We start from the raw sequence: 17,184 nt of genomic DNA, 5'->3' as shown, positions 1-17,184 counted from the left end.
CATTTCCCTCATATAGTGCCCCATATAGTATCCAATCCCACATATATTGCCCCATATAGTATCCAATCCCCCATATAGTGCCCTACATAGTATCCATTCCAATCATATTATGCCCAATATAGTATCCAATTCCCCATATAGTGCCCCACATAGAATCCAATCCCCCCATATAGTATGGTCCCACATAGTATCCAATCCCCCTATATAGTGCCCCACATAGTATCCAATCTCCCATATAGTGCCCCACATAGTAATCAATCCCCCCATATAGCCCCTTAACGACTGTGGGCGTATATTTACATCCTGCGGTCGTTAAGGGTGTTCTGAACCACCGCGGTCCCGGGTGCGGCATGTAGCCTGGGGCCGCAGCTATTAGCGGGGACGGTCCGATCGCTATGCCCGCTAATAAGGTAATCAGATGCAGCTGTCAAAGATGACAGCTGCATCCGATTACGTGATGCAGCCGTTCCCTGATGTCTAGTGGCGGAGATCGCCCCCCCCCCCCCCCCCCCCGATACTCTTATTGATCTATGCTGTATATCTTTACAGCATAGATCTCAATGAGAGATCAGTGTACTTATGCTAGAAGTCCCCCAGGGGGGCTTCTAGTATAAGTGTAAAAAAAAAAAAAAAAAAAAAAAAAAATGTTGTTATTAATAAAAAGCCCCCTCCCCTAATAAAAGTTTGAATCACCCCCCTTTTCCCATGTTATAAAAATAAATAAATAAACATGTTTGCTATCGCCGCGTGCGTAATCACCCGAACTATTAATTTATCACATTCCTGATCTCGCACGGTAAACAGCGTAAGCGCAAAAAAAATCCCAAAGTGCAAAATTGCGCATTTTCAGTTGCATCAAATCCAGAAAAATTGTAATAAAAAGCGATCAAAAAGTCGCATTTGCGCAATCAAGGTACCGATAGAAAGAACACATCATGGAGCAAAAAATGACACCTCACACAGCCCCATAGACCAAAGGATAAAAGCGCTATAAGCCTGGGAATAGAGCGATTTTAAGGAACATATTTTTGTTAACAATGGTTTGAATTTTTTACAAGCCATCAAATACAAGAAAAGTTATACATGTTACATATCATTGTAATCGTAACAACTTGACAGACATATATAACAAGTCAGTTTTACCCCAGGGCGAATGACGTAAAAACAAATACCCCCCAAATAAACAAAATGCATTTTTTTTTTCAATTTCACCACACATTGAATTTTTTCCTGCTTTTTCAGTGTACTTTATGAAAAAGTTCAGCCTGTCACTGCAAAGTACAATTAGTGGCGCAAAAAATACGGACTCATGTGGGTTTCTAGGTGAAAAATTGCAAGTGCTATGGCCTTTTAAGCACAAGGAGGAAAAAAATTAAAACGCAAAAAACAAAATTGGCCCGGTCCTTAAGGGGATAGTGCTCCACATAGTATCCAATCCCCACATAGTATCCAATCCCCCCATATAGTGCCCCACATAGTATCCAATCCCCCCTATAGTGCCCCACATAGTATCCAATCCCCCCATATAGTGCCCCACATAGTATTCAATCCCCCATATAGTGCCCCACATAGTATTCAATCCCCCCTATAGTGCCCCACATAGTATCCAATCCCCCCTATAGTGCCCCACATAGTATCCAATCCCCCCTATAGTGCCCCACATAGTATCCAATCCCCCCATATAGTGCCCCACATAGTATCCAATCCCCCCAATAGTGCCCTACATAGTATCCAATCCCCCACATAGTATCCAATGCCCCTATATAGTGCCCCACATAGTATCCAATGCCCCCATATAGTGCCCCACATAGTATCCAATCCCCCATATAGTGCCCCACATAGTATCCAATCCCCCATATAGTGCCCCCCAGGTAGTAGGCATGCCAACTTCTGTAATTTAATAAAAAGAAAATACTCACCTGGCTCAGGAGCCCACTCTTGCTTAGGGGCCACATGGGATTCATCAGTTTCCTGGGGAAAGAGGGGGTGGTGGATGGCAGTCTACCCTGGAAATAACAGTATCTGGCACAGAATTTCTTTACAAAAAAATCTGCCACATGTGAATTTATCCCCAGCTGGTGTGAGAATGTTTATACAGATGTGTAAAATACTTCTATTTATAAATCTGAAGCCTTCCAGTACTTTTCAGCTGCTGTATATGCCTGGAGAAAGTTATCTAGGTTTTTCGTTGTTGTTTTTTTTATCTTTTAAGCACAAGGAGGAAAAAATTAAAACGCAAAAATCAAAATTGGCCCGGTCCTTAAGGGGATAGTGCTCCACATAGTATCCAATCCCCACATAGTATCCAATCCCCCCATATAGTGCCCCACATAGTATCCAATCCCCCCTATAGTGCCCCACATAGTATCCAATCTTCCCTATAGTGCCCCACATAGTATCCAATCCCCCCATATAGTGCCCAACAGAGTATCTAATCCCCCCTATAGTGCCCCACATAGTATCCAATCCCCCCTATAGTGCCCCACATAGTATCCAATCCCCCATATTGTGCCCCCCATAGTATCCAATCTCCTCATATAGTGCCCCACATAGTAACCAATCCCCCCCTTTAGTGCCCCACATAGTATTCAATTCCCCTTATAGTGCCCCACATAGTATCCAATCCCCCCTATAGTGCCCCACATAGTATTCAAACCCCCATATAGTGCCCCACATAGTATGCAATCCCCCCATATAGTGCCCCACATAGTATCCAATCCCCCCTATAGTGCCCCACATAGTACCCAATCCCCCCATATAGTGCCCCACATAGTATTCAATCCCCCCATATTGTGCCCCACATAGTATCCAATCCTCCCTTATAGTGCCCCACATAGTATCCAATCCCCCCTTATAGTGCCCCACATAGTATCCAATCCCCCCATATAGTGCCCCACATAGTATTCAATCCCCCCTATAGTGCCCCACATAGTATCCAATGCCCCCTATAGTGCCCCACATAGTATCCAATCCCCCCTATAGTGCCCCACATAGTATCCAATCCCCCATATAGTGCCCCACATAGTATCCAATCCCCCATATTGTGCCCCACATAGTATACAATCCCCCCATATAGTTCCCCACATAGTATACAATCCCCCATATAGTGCCCCACATAGTATTTAATCCCCCATATAGTGCCCCCCAGGTAGTAGGCATGCCAACTTCTGTAATTAAAAAAAAAGAAAATACTCACCTGGCTCAGGAGCCCACTCTTGCTTAGGGGCCATAGGGCATTCATCAGTTTCCTGGGGTGGTGGATGGCAGTCTAAAGGCCCTATTCCACCAACAGATCTGACGACAGATTATCTGCCAAAGATTTGAAACCAAACCCAGGAACAGACTATAATCAGAGAACAGGTCATAAAGGAAAGATTGTATTTCTCCTCCTTTCAAATCCACTCCTGGGTTTGGCTTCAAATCTTTGGTAGATAATCTGTTGTCAGATCTGTTGGTGGAATAGGGCCTTAACCCTGGAAATAGCAGTATCTGGCACAGAATTTCTTTACAAAAAAATCTGCCACATGTGAATTTATCCCCAGCTGGTGTGAGAATGTTTATACAGATGTGTAAAATACTTCTATTTATAAATCTGAAGCCTTCCAGTACTTATCAGCTGCTGTATATGCCTGGAGAAAGTTATCTAGTTTTTTTGTTGTTTTTTTTTTATCTGAGACAGTGCTCTCTGCTGTCCATGTCAGGAACTGTGAACAGCAGTAGGGATGGTCCGAACCTGCCGAGGTTCGGGTTTGTACGAACCCGCACTCTCGGCAATTATTCCCGCTGTCTTAAACCTCCGTGCAGAGGGTGGATACAGCGGGAGGACCGCCTGGAAAACCGGGATTTGCTTTTGCTTCTGCTATGGGAAATTCTTGATACAGACAGAGGTAGTAATAAGGTAGGTAAGTAGTAAGAAGTAAGGTAAGGTATATTATAAATCTGTATAATTTTCTGGCACCAGGATTGTTGTGAGATGATCTGTTGTCATGCCATCCGAAGGCATTACTAGGCCTCCCTGGTTGCCATGGACAGGCTGTACCAGAAGATTGCTAATTAAATGCATCAATGCAGTACATTTGTATTGCATTGATCTGTATGAGCAAACAAATGTTTGCTCATACAGGTCCCCTGGAGGGTCAATAAAATATTTAATAAACTAAAAAATATATATCGTACATATTTAGGAAATACAATTTAACATTATTGATCCTGCGAGTGAACAGCATAAAATTGAAAAAAAGAAGTCACACCTATTTTAAAACAGTACCAATAAAAGAAAAAAAAAATTGTGCCAAAAAAACCCCTAATACGGCTCTGTAGTTAGAAACATTTCACACATGGCAGCTTTTTGGAAAACTGCATCTGCAGTTTTTGTGCCAAAACTAGAAATGGATGTCTTACATGCTAACCTAGCTGATTCTGGGTGTGCCCGCACTCCAATTTACCATAGACCACAGTATAAAGTACGTCTTGAAGCCGTACTTTACACTGTGAGCACGGCGTATTTTGTACGGCCACTGTTTACTGAACAGCGTCCGTACAAAATAGACCAGTCAATTATTTTGTGCAGCCGTAGTGTATACAGGGTGTATACACTACCACTATTGTTCCATACACTGTAACCACATGGTCTTGGCTCCCATGACTGCGTGTAAGGAACCTGGCCTGAGAATTCTCAATCTTTAGAATGCTTAGCTGTGTATTTTATAAGTGCAATTAAAACCTGAACATGTGAACACACCCGTTGAGCATTCATTAGTATTGTATTTGTAATCTTGTAATTGTGTAATGTATTACTAGAGGCCTCTGTGTGAGCACGGCTTTTATATGTACACATTGCATGCCATGCACTGATAGATTCATGCTGATCCTTGTGGTGAGGAGAAGGGAGGCGCCAGAGACTACAATCCCCAGCATGCAGCGGGGCAGCGGTCGCTGAGCTGTGACTTAGGAGGCGGCCTGCAGCTTGTTACTCTGCAAAACAGGAGTGAGACGCGGGACAACAGCAAGGAGGCTCCGGAGCAGTCACAGCAGCAACAAGACGCCATGGCGGCTCCGCTTAGAGTGTGCATCGTGGGCTCCGGGAACTGGTGAGTACGGGACGCAGACGGGGTGGCGGTAATGTGGTTAGCCATGTGCTGTGTCCCCTATAGCGGCCGTACACAGTGCGGTATCTGTCAGACTGTACTGCTGCCGCACACTGACCAGTAGGCTTACTCCTAAGGCTTCACCCACACGGATGCATGTAGCACAGGAATAGAGTGAGTGGCTGGAGCCCTGCCCTTATATCACTGACCGACACATGCATCAGTAATGAAGGAGGGCAAACAGGTTATAGAGGTGTGTGCAGCCTGCTGCCCCCCATGTGCCATCCATGTGCTCCCCCCTCTTCCAGCTATGGAGGCACAGGCTCTCCCTCCTGCATGGACACTGTCTCTGTGGGGTCCAGGACTGTGCACTCACTCCCACTCTATAGGGCACAACAGAGACTGTCTCACTTGTTGCACAATACCCCATTTATAAGTCTAAGTTCACACTGCGGGTTTAATTCAGTGGAAACATCCTGGTTTCTGGTTTTGGGGGGCCGGGTGCATTTACCATGATAACAGGACACAAAAATGATGCAGGTTGCTTGTTTTCGGTTGTGTTGAAGAACAGGAACCATATGGACCCAGTGTATGTGACACCGGAGTCTATAGAAGCGGGATGTGTGAGGATTGGATAATGCAGGGGTTTCTTTTCTTCTGAACTTGAAAAACAAATCAGTTCCTCTCCACAGGATGCAGAAACCCAGTGTGAACAGGGCCTTACATCCTGCGCGGTTAGAGGTCTGCCGGTAGAATTCCTCCTGGTGCTCCCACATGCGGACACTGGTGTATTATTTTATTGCATATTGGCATTACCTATTTGTTGTTGTTTTTTTTTGTGTATGTGGCTGAAAAATATCAGTTTTCATTTAATCTTTGAGACATTTTATTTTATCTTTTTAATGAGTCTTAATTATGCTGCGTTTACACGGAGCGATAATTCGGCCGATCGTACGATTAACGATTTCGAAAGAACAATGTGTTTTTTAGGACGATCAGCATCTAGACGCAACGATATATTGTATAGAAAAATTGTATTGCGATCGTTTTACGATTGCTTAAGCCTATCTCACACATAGGGTGAATCGGTTAAAAGATTGTTTACACGGAACGATGTGCGAATTTTTTGCGAACGACGATTTAAGAACATGTAAGATCAAAATGAATGATTTTTCGCTCGCCGCTTGATCGTGCGCTGTGCAGCAGCCCCAGACATCTACCCCATCATGGTAAATCAGGCGTAGGCGACGGCCAGCTCCCCTCTGTGCTTTGCTGTGCCCCCCTGACCACCCAACTGGCTTGTACATTGGCCGCTAATTTTTACACAAGCAACTGGAAAACTTTGCGCTCAGGGGCAAGAATGAGGGAATCCCTATAATAATAAGGGGTTGTTTTTATAACTGCGGCTTCTCAGTTGTCCTATAATGGCATATAGACATCACATAGAGCCCCTCACTCTGGATAAGCAGCATCAGGAGAGTGTAAGGGTGCCTTTAGGTTATGTTCACACTGAGCAAATATGGCGGAATTCCGCGGCGGAGCATGTTCATTCTTCAGCGCGGACAGGGCAGGAGCGCGCACCTCCCATAGACTCCCATTATGAGCGGGAGGCTAACGGCATTCTGCGGCGGACAATTCCGTCACGGAATTCCGCTACCTTTCCTCAGTGGGAACGGGGCCTAAGGGTAGCTTCACACACACAAGATCCGCAGCAGTTCCACAGCAGGTTTAATGGTGCAGATATCAATGTAACGAAAAAACTGAACACAGTATCAAATCTGCTGCGGATCCTGTACGTGTGAATGCATTCTAATGTTATAACAACAAAGCCTTCAGGTAATGTTTTCTCCTATTGTAGTTAATGAAGGTGTTGGCTTAATCTCTACCTTCTGGAGTTGCTGTCAAGCTTTATAAAGCTCTATAACAAGATGTGGCTTAAAGCACTAAGCACACACTAGTTATTAAAGGAGTAATCCAGCATTAGAAAAACATGGCCACTTTCTTTCAGAGAGAACATCACTCTTGTGTCCAGTTTGGGTGGGGTTTTGCTACTCTGTTCCAATAGTTGAGCAAAAAATAAAAAATCTTTCAAATCAACTGGTATCAGAAAGTGCCAGAGATTTGTGATTTATTTCAATTTTTTTTTAAACAATCTGCTGCCGCAGTTAAAATCCCCATTAAAAGCCTTTCCCGTTCTCAAGCCTGGAAAGAATATACCACTTCCTACAGGATATACAGCAGCTGATAAGTACTGGAAGACTTGAGATTTCTTTAATAGAAATAAATTTAAAATCTCTGCCACGAGTTGATTTGAAAGAAATGTTTTTCTGCTGAACTAACGCTGGATAACCCCTATAATCTTGATCATAAAACTAGCAGGAAACCTGTACTTAGGGGTACTCCGGCAAAAAAACTTTTTTTTTTTTTTTTTTTAAATCGACTGGTTTCAGAAAGTTATATATATTTGTAAAAAAAATTTTCAATTTAAAAATCTCAAGTTTTCCAGTACTCATCAGTTGTTGTATGCCCTACATGAAGTGGTGTATTCTTTTCAGTCTGACAGAAAAATCCCCATAAATAATCTTTCCTGCTCTGGACAGCTCCTCAAATAGACAGAGGTGGCAGTAATTGTGTTTTTTTTTATTTTTTATTGCTTTCATTTTCTTTTTTTTTTTTTTAATCTAAATTTCTGTGCAGAAATCTGCTGTTTTTTTTGTTATAGTGACCTAATACTTTTGTGTTCTTGCATGTATTCAGGGGCTCTGCTGTTGCAAAAATTATAGGAAACAATGTGAAAAAAATGAAAAAGTTTTCTCCCACAGTCAACATGTGGGTGTTTGAAGAGAATGTTAATGGAAGGAAGCTCACTGAAATCATCAACACGGAGCATGAGAATGTGAAGTATCTCCCTGGTCATAAGCTACCGGAGAACGTGGTGAGAATTTAGGGTATTCTTTCTTCCTACTGCTTTTCCTAAAGCGACTGTACCACCAGGCCCAGGCTGAAGCACTGGAGGCGGGCCGACCCACCCTTAGTGGGAAGAAACCCCAGCCCCTCCATGACGTGACTCCAGTAGAATCAATGGAACCCTATCATAGAGGGGCTAGGGTTTCCTCCCACTAAGGGTGGGTCGGCCCGCCTCCAGTGCTTCAGCCTGGGCCTGGTGGTACAGTCACTTTAAATCAGATGGAAAAATAGGATCTTCTTCATCCTCTTGGCTGAATGTATACAGGACATTTGGTGAAGAAGTATAGTGCTCCCTATAGTATGGATATGTATGAACTGTGCTGAATTTTTTTTTTTTTTTACTTGAATTGTGTAATAACATCTTATCTGTTCTAGTTTCAGCTTTTTGGTAACATTGGGGGTTCAAGTAAGAGAACATGCAACTAGATGTGTATAGTGTTTTCATAGACTGTGAAAAGAACAGTTGTCTGAACATGGCAATATTAAAGGGGTTGTCCGGCGATAAAAAATTATTCACTGAATAACACACATTACAAAGTTATACAACTTTGTAATGTATGTTATGTCTGTGAATGGCCCCCTTCCCCGTGTTTCCCCCCACCCACGCTAGACCCGGAAGTGTGGTGCATTATACTCACCGCATGTCGTGTCGTCCACGATCTCCGATCGTCAGCAGTGACGTCTTCTTCGGGAGCTTGGCGGATCTTCCCGAGTGCCGGCCGCCCTCTGCAGCGTCCACGTCATCAGCTGCTCAGCCGCGATTGGCTGAGCACAGTTTTGCTCAGCCAATCGCGGCTGAGCTTCGGATGACGCTGCAGAGGGCGGCCGGCACTCGGGAAGATCCGCCAAGCTCCCGAAGAAGACGTCACTGCTGACGATCGGAGACCGTGGTCGGCACGCGACAGGTCATGTATAGCGCACCACACTTCCGGGTACACGGGTGGGGTGGTGGGACACGGGGAAGGGGGCCATTCACAGACATAACATACATTACAAAGTTGTATAACTTTGTAATGTGTGTTATTCTGTGAATAATTTTTTATCGCCGGACAACCCCTTTAAGGTGTGGGCTTGACTAGCATGTTTACTTAGCATTCACAATGAATTCCAACCCTGTAGCACTGAAGCATATTTGGGAGTGCTCAGCATCCAGTCTGAGAAGTGCTCAGATTATATATAGCTGTCTAGGCATGATAGGTAGTTTGGCAACAGCTGGAGGGCCGTGAATTTGACACCCCTATTGTAAATGCTTATAAACACTGTGCAGGTAAAATGGCTTCCTCAACAAACGAAAAACAGGACAATCGGCAAATAGAAACAGATTACATCAGAATTTTTTTTTCTTTTTAGCTAGTTATAGTGGAAAAAAATCTAGACAAAACATTCAGTTTAATGATGATAAATCAATCCTGTGGATAGGTGACACGTTTTCTTCTAAGTACAATCAATATAATAATAACTTTCAATATATAATGATATCCTAAGTCCTAATTTTAAAGTAATCTGCTAAGACTTTAAAGGACCTGCTATGCTCGCCATAACATTCGCTAGGCTTAACAGCCGCTAGCTAGTTGGGAAATTCTCCAGCCTTGTGTAACTTCATTTTATGCTTCTATTTTGCAGGTTGCCGTTCCAGGTCTAAGTGACGCAGTTAAAGATGCGGACCTCCTTGTGTTTGTCATTCCACACCAGTTTATACACAAGGTCTGCCAAGAAATTGCTGGAAAAGTCCATTCTAAAGCTCTTGGGATAACTCTCATCAAGGTGACACACTTTCTGTATTAGTCAGTGATATAGAGGACAGGGACGCAATCACCTATACAGCCATCACGACCTGCGCTCAATTCGTTTTCTGTTGGGCCATTGAATGCCTCAGAGTTCAGGAGCCCCATAGAAAATGAGTAGAGTATGCAATAAGGAACAGTGATTGACACTATTCAAACTTGAGTAGTACAAGAAGACTTCACTCTAGCAAAGTCTCAGTTACTTAAAGGGGTAGTGCGGCGTTTAACATTTATTCACTAAATAATACACGTTACAAAGTTATACAACTTTGTAATGTGTGTTTAAGTGAATGCCCCCCCCCCACCCCAGAAGTGTGGTGCGGTATACTTACTCAATTGCTGTTGACCCTGTCCGCCATCTTGGGCCGACAACATCATCTTCGGGAGGCCGGCCGGACCGCTCCAGCCCTTCCTCATGCTGCCCCCCCCCCTCTGCCGCGTCATCAGCTGCTCAGCCGCCATTGCCTGAGCATAACTATGAGGGAGAGTGGAGCGGTCCGGCCGGCCTCCTGAAGATGACGTTGTCAACCCAAGATGGCGACCGGGGTCAACAGCAGTGGAGTAAGCATACCTCACTACACCTTCGGGGTGGGGAGAGCACGGGGAAGGGGGCCATTCACTTGAACAACACACATTAAAAAGTTGTATAACTTGTGTGTTATTTAGTGAATAAATGTTAAACGTCGCACTACCCCTTTCCCGCACGAGGGCGTAACTGTACGTCCTTGCGCGGGTGGGCGCTGCGCAGCCCTGCTCCGGACCGCTGCCATCCCGGGTGCCGCATATAGCCCGGGGCCACGGCTATTAGCGTGCACGGTCCGATCGCTGTGCCAGCTAATTAAGTATTCAGATGCAGCTGTCAAAGTTGAGAGCTACATCTGAAGACTTCGGAACAGCTCTTCTGTGGTGTCTAGTGGGGAGATCGCTCACCTGTGACGTTGTCCCGGCTCGGAAGCAAACCAGTGTCGATCTATGCCTCATATCTATGCAGCATAGATCTGAATGAGAGATCAGTGCACTTATACTAGAAGTCCCCCATGGGGGCTTCTAGTATAAGTGTAGAAGTTAAAATTAAGTGTAATTATTAATAAAAAGCTCCCTCCCCTAATAAAAGTCAGAATCACCCCCCTTTTCCCATTTTATAAATAAAAATAAATAAACATGTTTGGTATCGCCGCGTGCGTAATCGCCCAAAATATTTTATCACATTCTTGATCTCATACGGTAAATGGCGTAAGCGCAAAAAATCCCAAAGGGCAAAATTGTGCATTTTTGGTTGCGTCAAATCCAGAAATATTGTAATAAAAAGCGATCAAAAAGTCGCATATGCGCAATCAAGGAACCGATAGAAAGAACACATCATGGTGCAAAAAATGACACCTCATACAGCCCCATAGGCCAAAGGATAAAAGTGCTATAAGCCTGGGAATGGAGTGATTTTAAGGAATATAAATTTGTTAACAAAGGTTTGAATTTTTTACAGGCCATCAGATACAATAAAAGTTATATATGTTACATATCGTTGCAATCGAAACAACTTGAGGAACATAAATATGTCAGTTTTTCCATAGGACACACGGCGTAAAAACACCGCGCATATAATTTTTTTTCTGATTTCACAGCACATTTTATGCAAAAATTCTGCCTGTCATTGCAAAGTACAATTAGTGACGCAAAAAATAAGGGCTCATGTGGGTCTGTAGGTGTAAAAATGCAAGTGCTATGGCCTTTTAAGCACAAGGAGAAAAAAAACGAAAACGCAAAAACGAAAATTAGCCTGGTCCTGAAGGGGTTAAGAATGTGCCACAAACAGGTGTTTACTCCTAAGAGAAGGTAGTGTAGATACAACTAGGTAGATGAACGGAGGGCACTCGTCAACAACACTTCTTTGTTTCTTTACTTTAAAATTGTGATGCATCTCACAGCAGGCAAGATACCAATAAATACAAAGACAATAGGCTACAGCTGTTTCATAAGTAGTAAAGAAAGTAATCAGCTCACCAACTGTTGGCTCTCTTCGGTGCTGCGGATCCACACCTGGCTGGCATTTTCCAAATGCAGGTAAAAACATGTGAATCACCATAGTGCAGGGACCCCACAGAGATTAGACGCGTTTTGAGCGCATGCGCACTCTTGCTCACTGATAATCCCTCCCACCACATTGCATACTTAAATACCCTGAGAACCAGGTGCATTGCACTAGTGTGGGAGTGATTGAATGAACTTATAGTATGCTATAACCATTATTACAAAGTCAAAGCCTATATGTGTAATACTCCAAATTATATATACATAAATATAATAACATTGTAGGACATAGTGCTAAAAAAGGTGCTTTTTTTAGCACTATGTCCTACAGTGAGCAAGAGTGCGCATGCGGTCGAAACGCGTCTGATCTCTGTGGGGTCCCTGCACTATGGTGATCAACATGTTTTTACCTGCATTTGGAAAATAAAGGCATCTTTCTTTGCTACGTGCTGGATCATTGTTTTCCTTGTACATACAGCTGTTTCATGCATCCAGGTGCTTCCTCTGGGCTACACTCAACAGGCAGGTCAGAGATTATAACCACCCTACTGATGTGCATGTGCATGTACTGATGTCACATGACATTAAAACAAGAAGTTAACGATCCTTTGTGATTTTGCTGGAACACACTTCTATCCAACCGATGATTAAGGCCTGCATTACCTATTCCTATTATTTAATTTAAGCATTTTTTTTTTTTTTGCTCCTTGCATTCTAAAATGCATAACTTTTTAATTTTTCCTTAACAAAACAAACAAAAACAAACTGTTTATTTTATAGGTGAGTGGTGTGGAGTTGTAGCTCGCGAATATTATGGATTTGCTCTGTAGTTTATTGTATTAAACTGATTTTTATTTTTTTTATTTTAGGTTTGGCTCCTAAAAAACCCCCCCAAAAAACTAACATAGCTTTTTAGATCAGGGTCCTTGTCCCACTAATCTGGTGAGTCGTTTTAACACCTTCATGACCGAAGGTCATTGATGCACAGATGTCCAGGTCATAATAAAGCGGCACTCTCCTCCTCACTTTCTAAGAGCCATAATGCTTTTAGTTTTCCACCTACAGGGTTGGCTGGGGTTGAATTTTTTGCGCTGTGATTTTCTAGTTTTTATTGGTATTATATTGATGAAAAAAAATTTTTGCTTTTTAATCATTTTAAAAAATTAGCAATACTGATGTTTTTTTTTCCCCCTCTTTTCATTTATACCGTTCAATGTGCCAGAACAATGTTATAGTTTAAAAGATCGGACAATTCCTATCTGTGGAGATCCCGATTAATCAGTAACTGGTGCTTATCCTGGCACTGACTGACTTAAATGCCGCATCAAATCCCCATAATGGCCATAAGCGTTTGTATACATTCCTGCAGCAGGAACGTGTATATAGCTGTATTGTGGACATAAAGGGGTTAAGTATGAGTTGCACTATTTTGAAAGTGATTTATAGGGGGTACTCCAAAAAATAAAGGCCATTGCCTGGAAAACCTCTTCTAGTGATTGTATACTCAAACGGAGATGGCGGCCCTGCATGTGCACCGCTGTTTCATTCTCTATGGGACCTCTCACAGATAGCCTAGTACATTGCTCAATCAGCTCCCATAGAGAATGAATGGTGCGGCAGTCGTCCATGCGCAATGCCACGCTGTTTAGTAGGAGAGTCATGGGACAACACTGTTATCAGGTTAAAAGATGATTAGAGTGTCGCTGTCGCCACCCCCAACACAAACACACAAACATTCATAGCTATTTTAACTTGTCGTATCAAACTGTTTGGTTTGCCAATTTTCTCCAAACCTGATGTCATGTCATCTGTCAGGAAGATATGGATGCAGCCTATGGCTTTACTGATGTTTTTCAGGACTCCCTAGGACAACCTCTGCAGCTGCAGGGAGTCTGCCAAACCCCAACAGTTTGACAGGTCCACTCAGCATTAATCTTTACAGCATCTGTGTCTCCTATTGTAACTACATGAAATGACTATTACTTTGCTTGTCTTCAGGGTATAGATGAAGGCCCTGAGGGTCTCAAGTTGATTTCTGACATTATTCGTGAGAAGATGGGCATTGATATCAGTGTGTTGATGGGAGCAAACATTGCCAATGAAGTGGCAGCAGAAAAATTCTGTGAGACAACAATAGGTAATGTGTCTATAGTAGGCTAATATATAAAGGGCAAGATATGAAAACACAGGTTGCATGACATGTAAGATCTGTAATTTGCAGGGTTAATGTTGTATAAAATAGACTCTCTGGTAAAACTTGTTTTAGGGATTGCTTAAAAGATCCATAAAGTGAATACAATAAATACTTCCCTGTATGCTTCCTTAGTTCAGGGCTGACTTGTGTGGTTTTTGGTGTTGGTATTGTTTGTTGTTGTTGTGTTTGTTGTTGTTAATGGTCTGACTGACCAGAAAAATATCTGCCCCACTACCTTTCCTGTCACTGCTCCGCACCATATATCCATAGGTTTGATAACATTTGTGCAGATGTCTCATTGCCGGCAGCTGTCACACTTCTTATCCACTGTTACTAGGGATGAGCGAATTTACAGTAGTCGTAAGGTGCTTCGCTAGGCCTGGCAGTCCGTCTTGTCAGCCGCCTGCCCTTGAACGCCGTGCCACTCCGGGAGCCTGGAAAATCTGGATCCAGTCTTGGGACACTTCTCCCACTACTGTAAATTTGCTTATTCCTGTCATTTTTTTTTATCCTGTTTTTATCTGTTACTTTCTTATGCTGTGTGAATATAGTCATGGAAAAAATGTGCACAAAATACTGTTTTTTCCATTTTTCCACATCTTTGTGTACATGAAAAAAACAGGTCTGTTTTGATGGGAAATGGATTCTGCTATATGGCATACAACGGTGCTTAGCATCCATTTTTTTTTCCCTTTTTAACATAAAAACAAACATTCGACAGAAAAACTCTATTTAAAGTTTCCCAGAGTTCCCAAAGCCACATGCTAAGAATCTCTGCTTTGCAGCGCATACGATGGTAAGTTCTCATACTTTTTACAAGAACTCAAACATAACTTTTAATAAGTTGCCGCCCATAGTGAGACTAGCAACTCATTCCATACTTGTTGTTATCTATTCAGTCTCCTTACCCCCCAGTTCTCAGCTGCTGCTTTCTGCTGAAAATACAAATCTGTGTGTGATCTCTCTGTCTCCCCCTCCTCCCTTTTTAGACAGCTGATGTAAACAAATCCCTGGCAGGCTGTATCTGCAACATTGTAGCTTCTTTGTCATGCTGGTAGGGTTAAAGGACAACTCCGGCGAAAAATTTTTTTGGCTTATTTAACACACATTACAAAGTTATATAACTTTGTAATGTGGTTAAATACCCGGTCTGGCCCCCTTCCCCCACTTTCCGACCCCCGACCCACCACCCCGGAAGTTAAAGAATATATACATTACCTATTACGGTCGTCACGGTCCTCTTCTCTGGTGTCGAGTGACGTCAGAGCTGGGGGGCGGTCCGGGTCTTCTTCCTCTTCGGCGTCTAAATTGAGAGTGAATGGGAGAGAAAAGGCTGCTGGTGCACATGCGCACCAGCAGCCTTTTCATTGGCTGGAGCGCATCACATGGCTTCCAGCTTGCTCAGCCCTGATTGGCTGAGCTTGCTGGAAGCCATGTGATGCGCTCCAGCCAATGAAAAGGCTGCCGATGCGCAAGCGCGCTGGCAGCCTTTTCTCTCTCATGGACCCGGAAGAAGGAGACATCGCTGGACAGCGGACGCAGGTGACGGTGAGGCGGACGGCGGGCGAATGGAGTGGCGATCGTCACCGGAGGGATGGTGAGTATGGTGTCTGTGTGTGTCTGTGTTTTTTATTTTTTTTGGGGGGTCCCGCCGGAGTTGTCCTTTTAATCAGAGTGAGTGCTTTAGCAACTTGACCTCAGATTAACCCTCCCAGCATTACAAAAAAGTTACAATAATGCAGCTAAAGCCCGTCAGGGACTTGCTTTATATCAGAGAGAGAGGCTCACAAACAGATTTTTGTGTTTTCAGAAGAGGGCTGGGGGAAGGAGACTGATTAGATAATATGTATGGAATGGATTGTTTCTCACCGTGGAGCAGCAACATATTAAAAGTTGGTTGAGTAGAATACTCCTTTTAATGATTGCCACCATGTATTGATAGTCTTACAGCCACATAGACACAATACTTACTAAGTTTCCCTTCAACCACATCTCCTCAGTGTTATTTTATTCAGGAACTGTTATGCAGAGAACCATTCTGCACAGTTTGTGTATTTAAAAAAAAAAATGGTAATAAGAAAAGAAATATCCAAATTATGTAACGCATTAAACTATATCATCCAGCAGACAGAATAAAAAGCTATTTATATCTAATCAAGAGAATATACTCTACACCATCGGACACGGGGTCTTCTCTTGGACATGCATAATTTCATTATATCTCATCCTAATGTCTCGAAAGGCGACAAATCCGAGACATAATGTTCGAGCTATCCAATTTCATGCTTTGGAGATCAGGTAATAATGTGACACCCATAAAATCTACTTAGGTTTATTAATATGTATATTATGATGGTCATTAAGACCTTTTCTGGGTAGGTGATGTATCTAAAAGCATGGGCTCTTATCTCTGTCTGCTGCATGTTCAGTGAGCATTGTAATTGTGTCCTTCCTCACTGATATGTGTTAAGTGACTGTTCTGTGGATTGTCTGATAAGAGTGGCTTATGGGTCAGGGAAAAGTAACCAAAAGAGGCTGATTAATATGTGTATAAATCATAGTGGTGTTCACGTAGAGGCAAAAATCATAAGACGTTTGCCATCCAGAAAATATGGCCTTCGCCCATTTATATATCAAAGTTGAAGACCCTTTAAGAGTAGCTTCACAGGTACCAGATCCGCAGCGGATTTCTCGCTGCAAGTTTGCAGCTAAAACTGCTGTGGATCCTGTACTGTGAAGCTGAATGGGTCCCATACACGCAGCGGATCCGCTTTGGCCTCTGCCCCGAGTATACATTACCTGCTTGGTGCTGCGGCTGTGTGTGATGCTCCCCTCGCCCCTCATTAGCGCTGCTTGATTGGCTGATGAGGAGCGAGTGGAGCTGGGAGAGTCACACACAGCCGCGGCACTGAGCAGGTTATGTATGCTCGGGGCTGCGGGCGGGCAGGCCGGCGGGGGGGGGGGGGCGGGGGGTGTCAATGATGAGTTCTACTTTTTTCTTCTGACTGGAGCACACTTTCAATATTATGACAGTTTACAGTTAAAGGGGTTTTCCAAAAATAAAATATTGATCTATTAATAGATGATCAGTGGGACATCAACATCCAACACCCCCAGCTGTTTG

The 17,184-nt window shown here is 43.3% G+C and overlaps 1 protein-coding gene across 1 annotated transcript in view; it reads left to right on the top strand.

Annotated features, from left to right (window-relative positions):
* Window positions 1–4,877: 4,877 nt before the first annotated feature.
* Window positions 4,878–17,184, top strand: part of GPD1L (glycerol-3-phosphate dehydrogenase 1 like) — a 31,009-nt gene continuing 18,702 nt past the window's right edge. The window contains exons 1-4 of the mRNA XM_069958629.1: window positions 4,878–5,090; window positions 7,845–8,022; window positions 9,678–9,818; window positions 13,865–14,003. Of these exons, the coding sequence (XP_069814730.1) occupies window positions 5,047–5,090; window positions 7,845–8,022; window positions 9,678–9,818; window positions 13,865–14,003 (502 nt within the window). The 5' untranslated portion in view covers window positions 4,878–5,046. The remainder of the gene's footprint in view (window positions 5,091–7,844; window positions 8,023–9,677; window positions 9,819–13,864; window positions 14,004–17,184) is intronic.

This window comes from Dendropsophus ebraccatus, chromosome 2 (genome assembly GCF_027789765.1).
Source record: "Dendropsophus ebraccatus isolate aDenEbr1 chromosome 2, aDenEbr1.pat, whole genome shotgun sequence".
Lineage (NCBI taxonomy): Eukaryota > Metazoa > Chordata > Amphibia > Anura > Hylidae > Dendropsophus > Dendropsophus ebraccatus.
The sequence above is the reverse complement of the archived record's forward strand: the minus strand, read 5'-3'. Positions and strand labels throughout refer to the sequence as shown.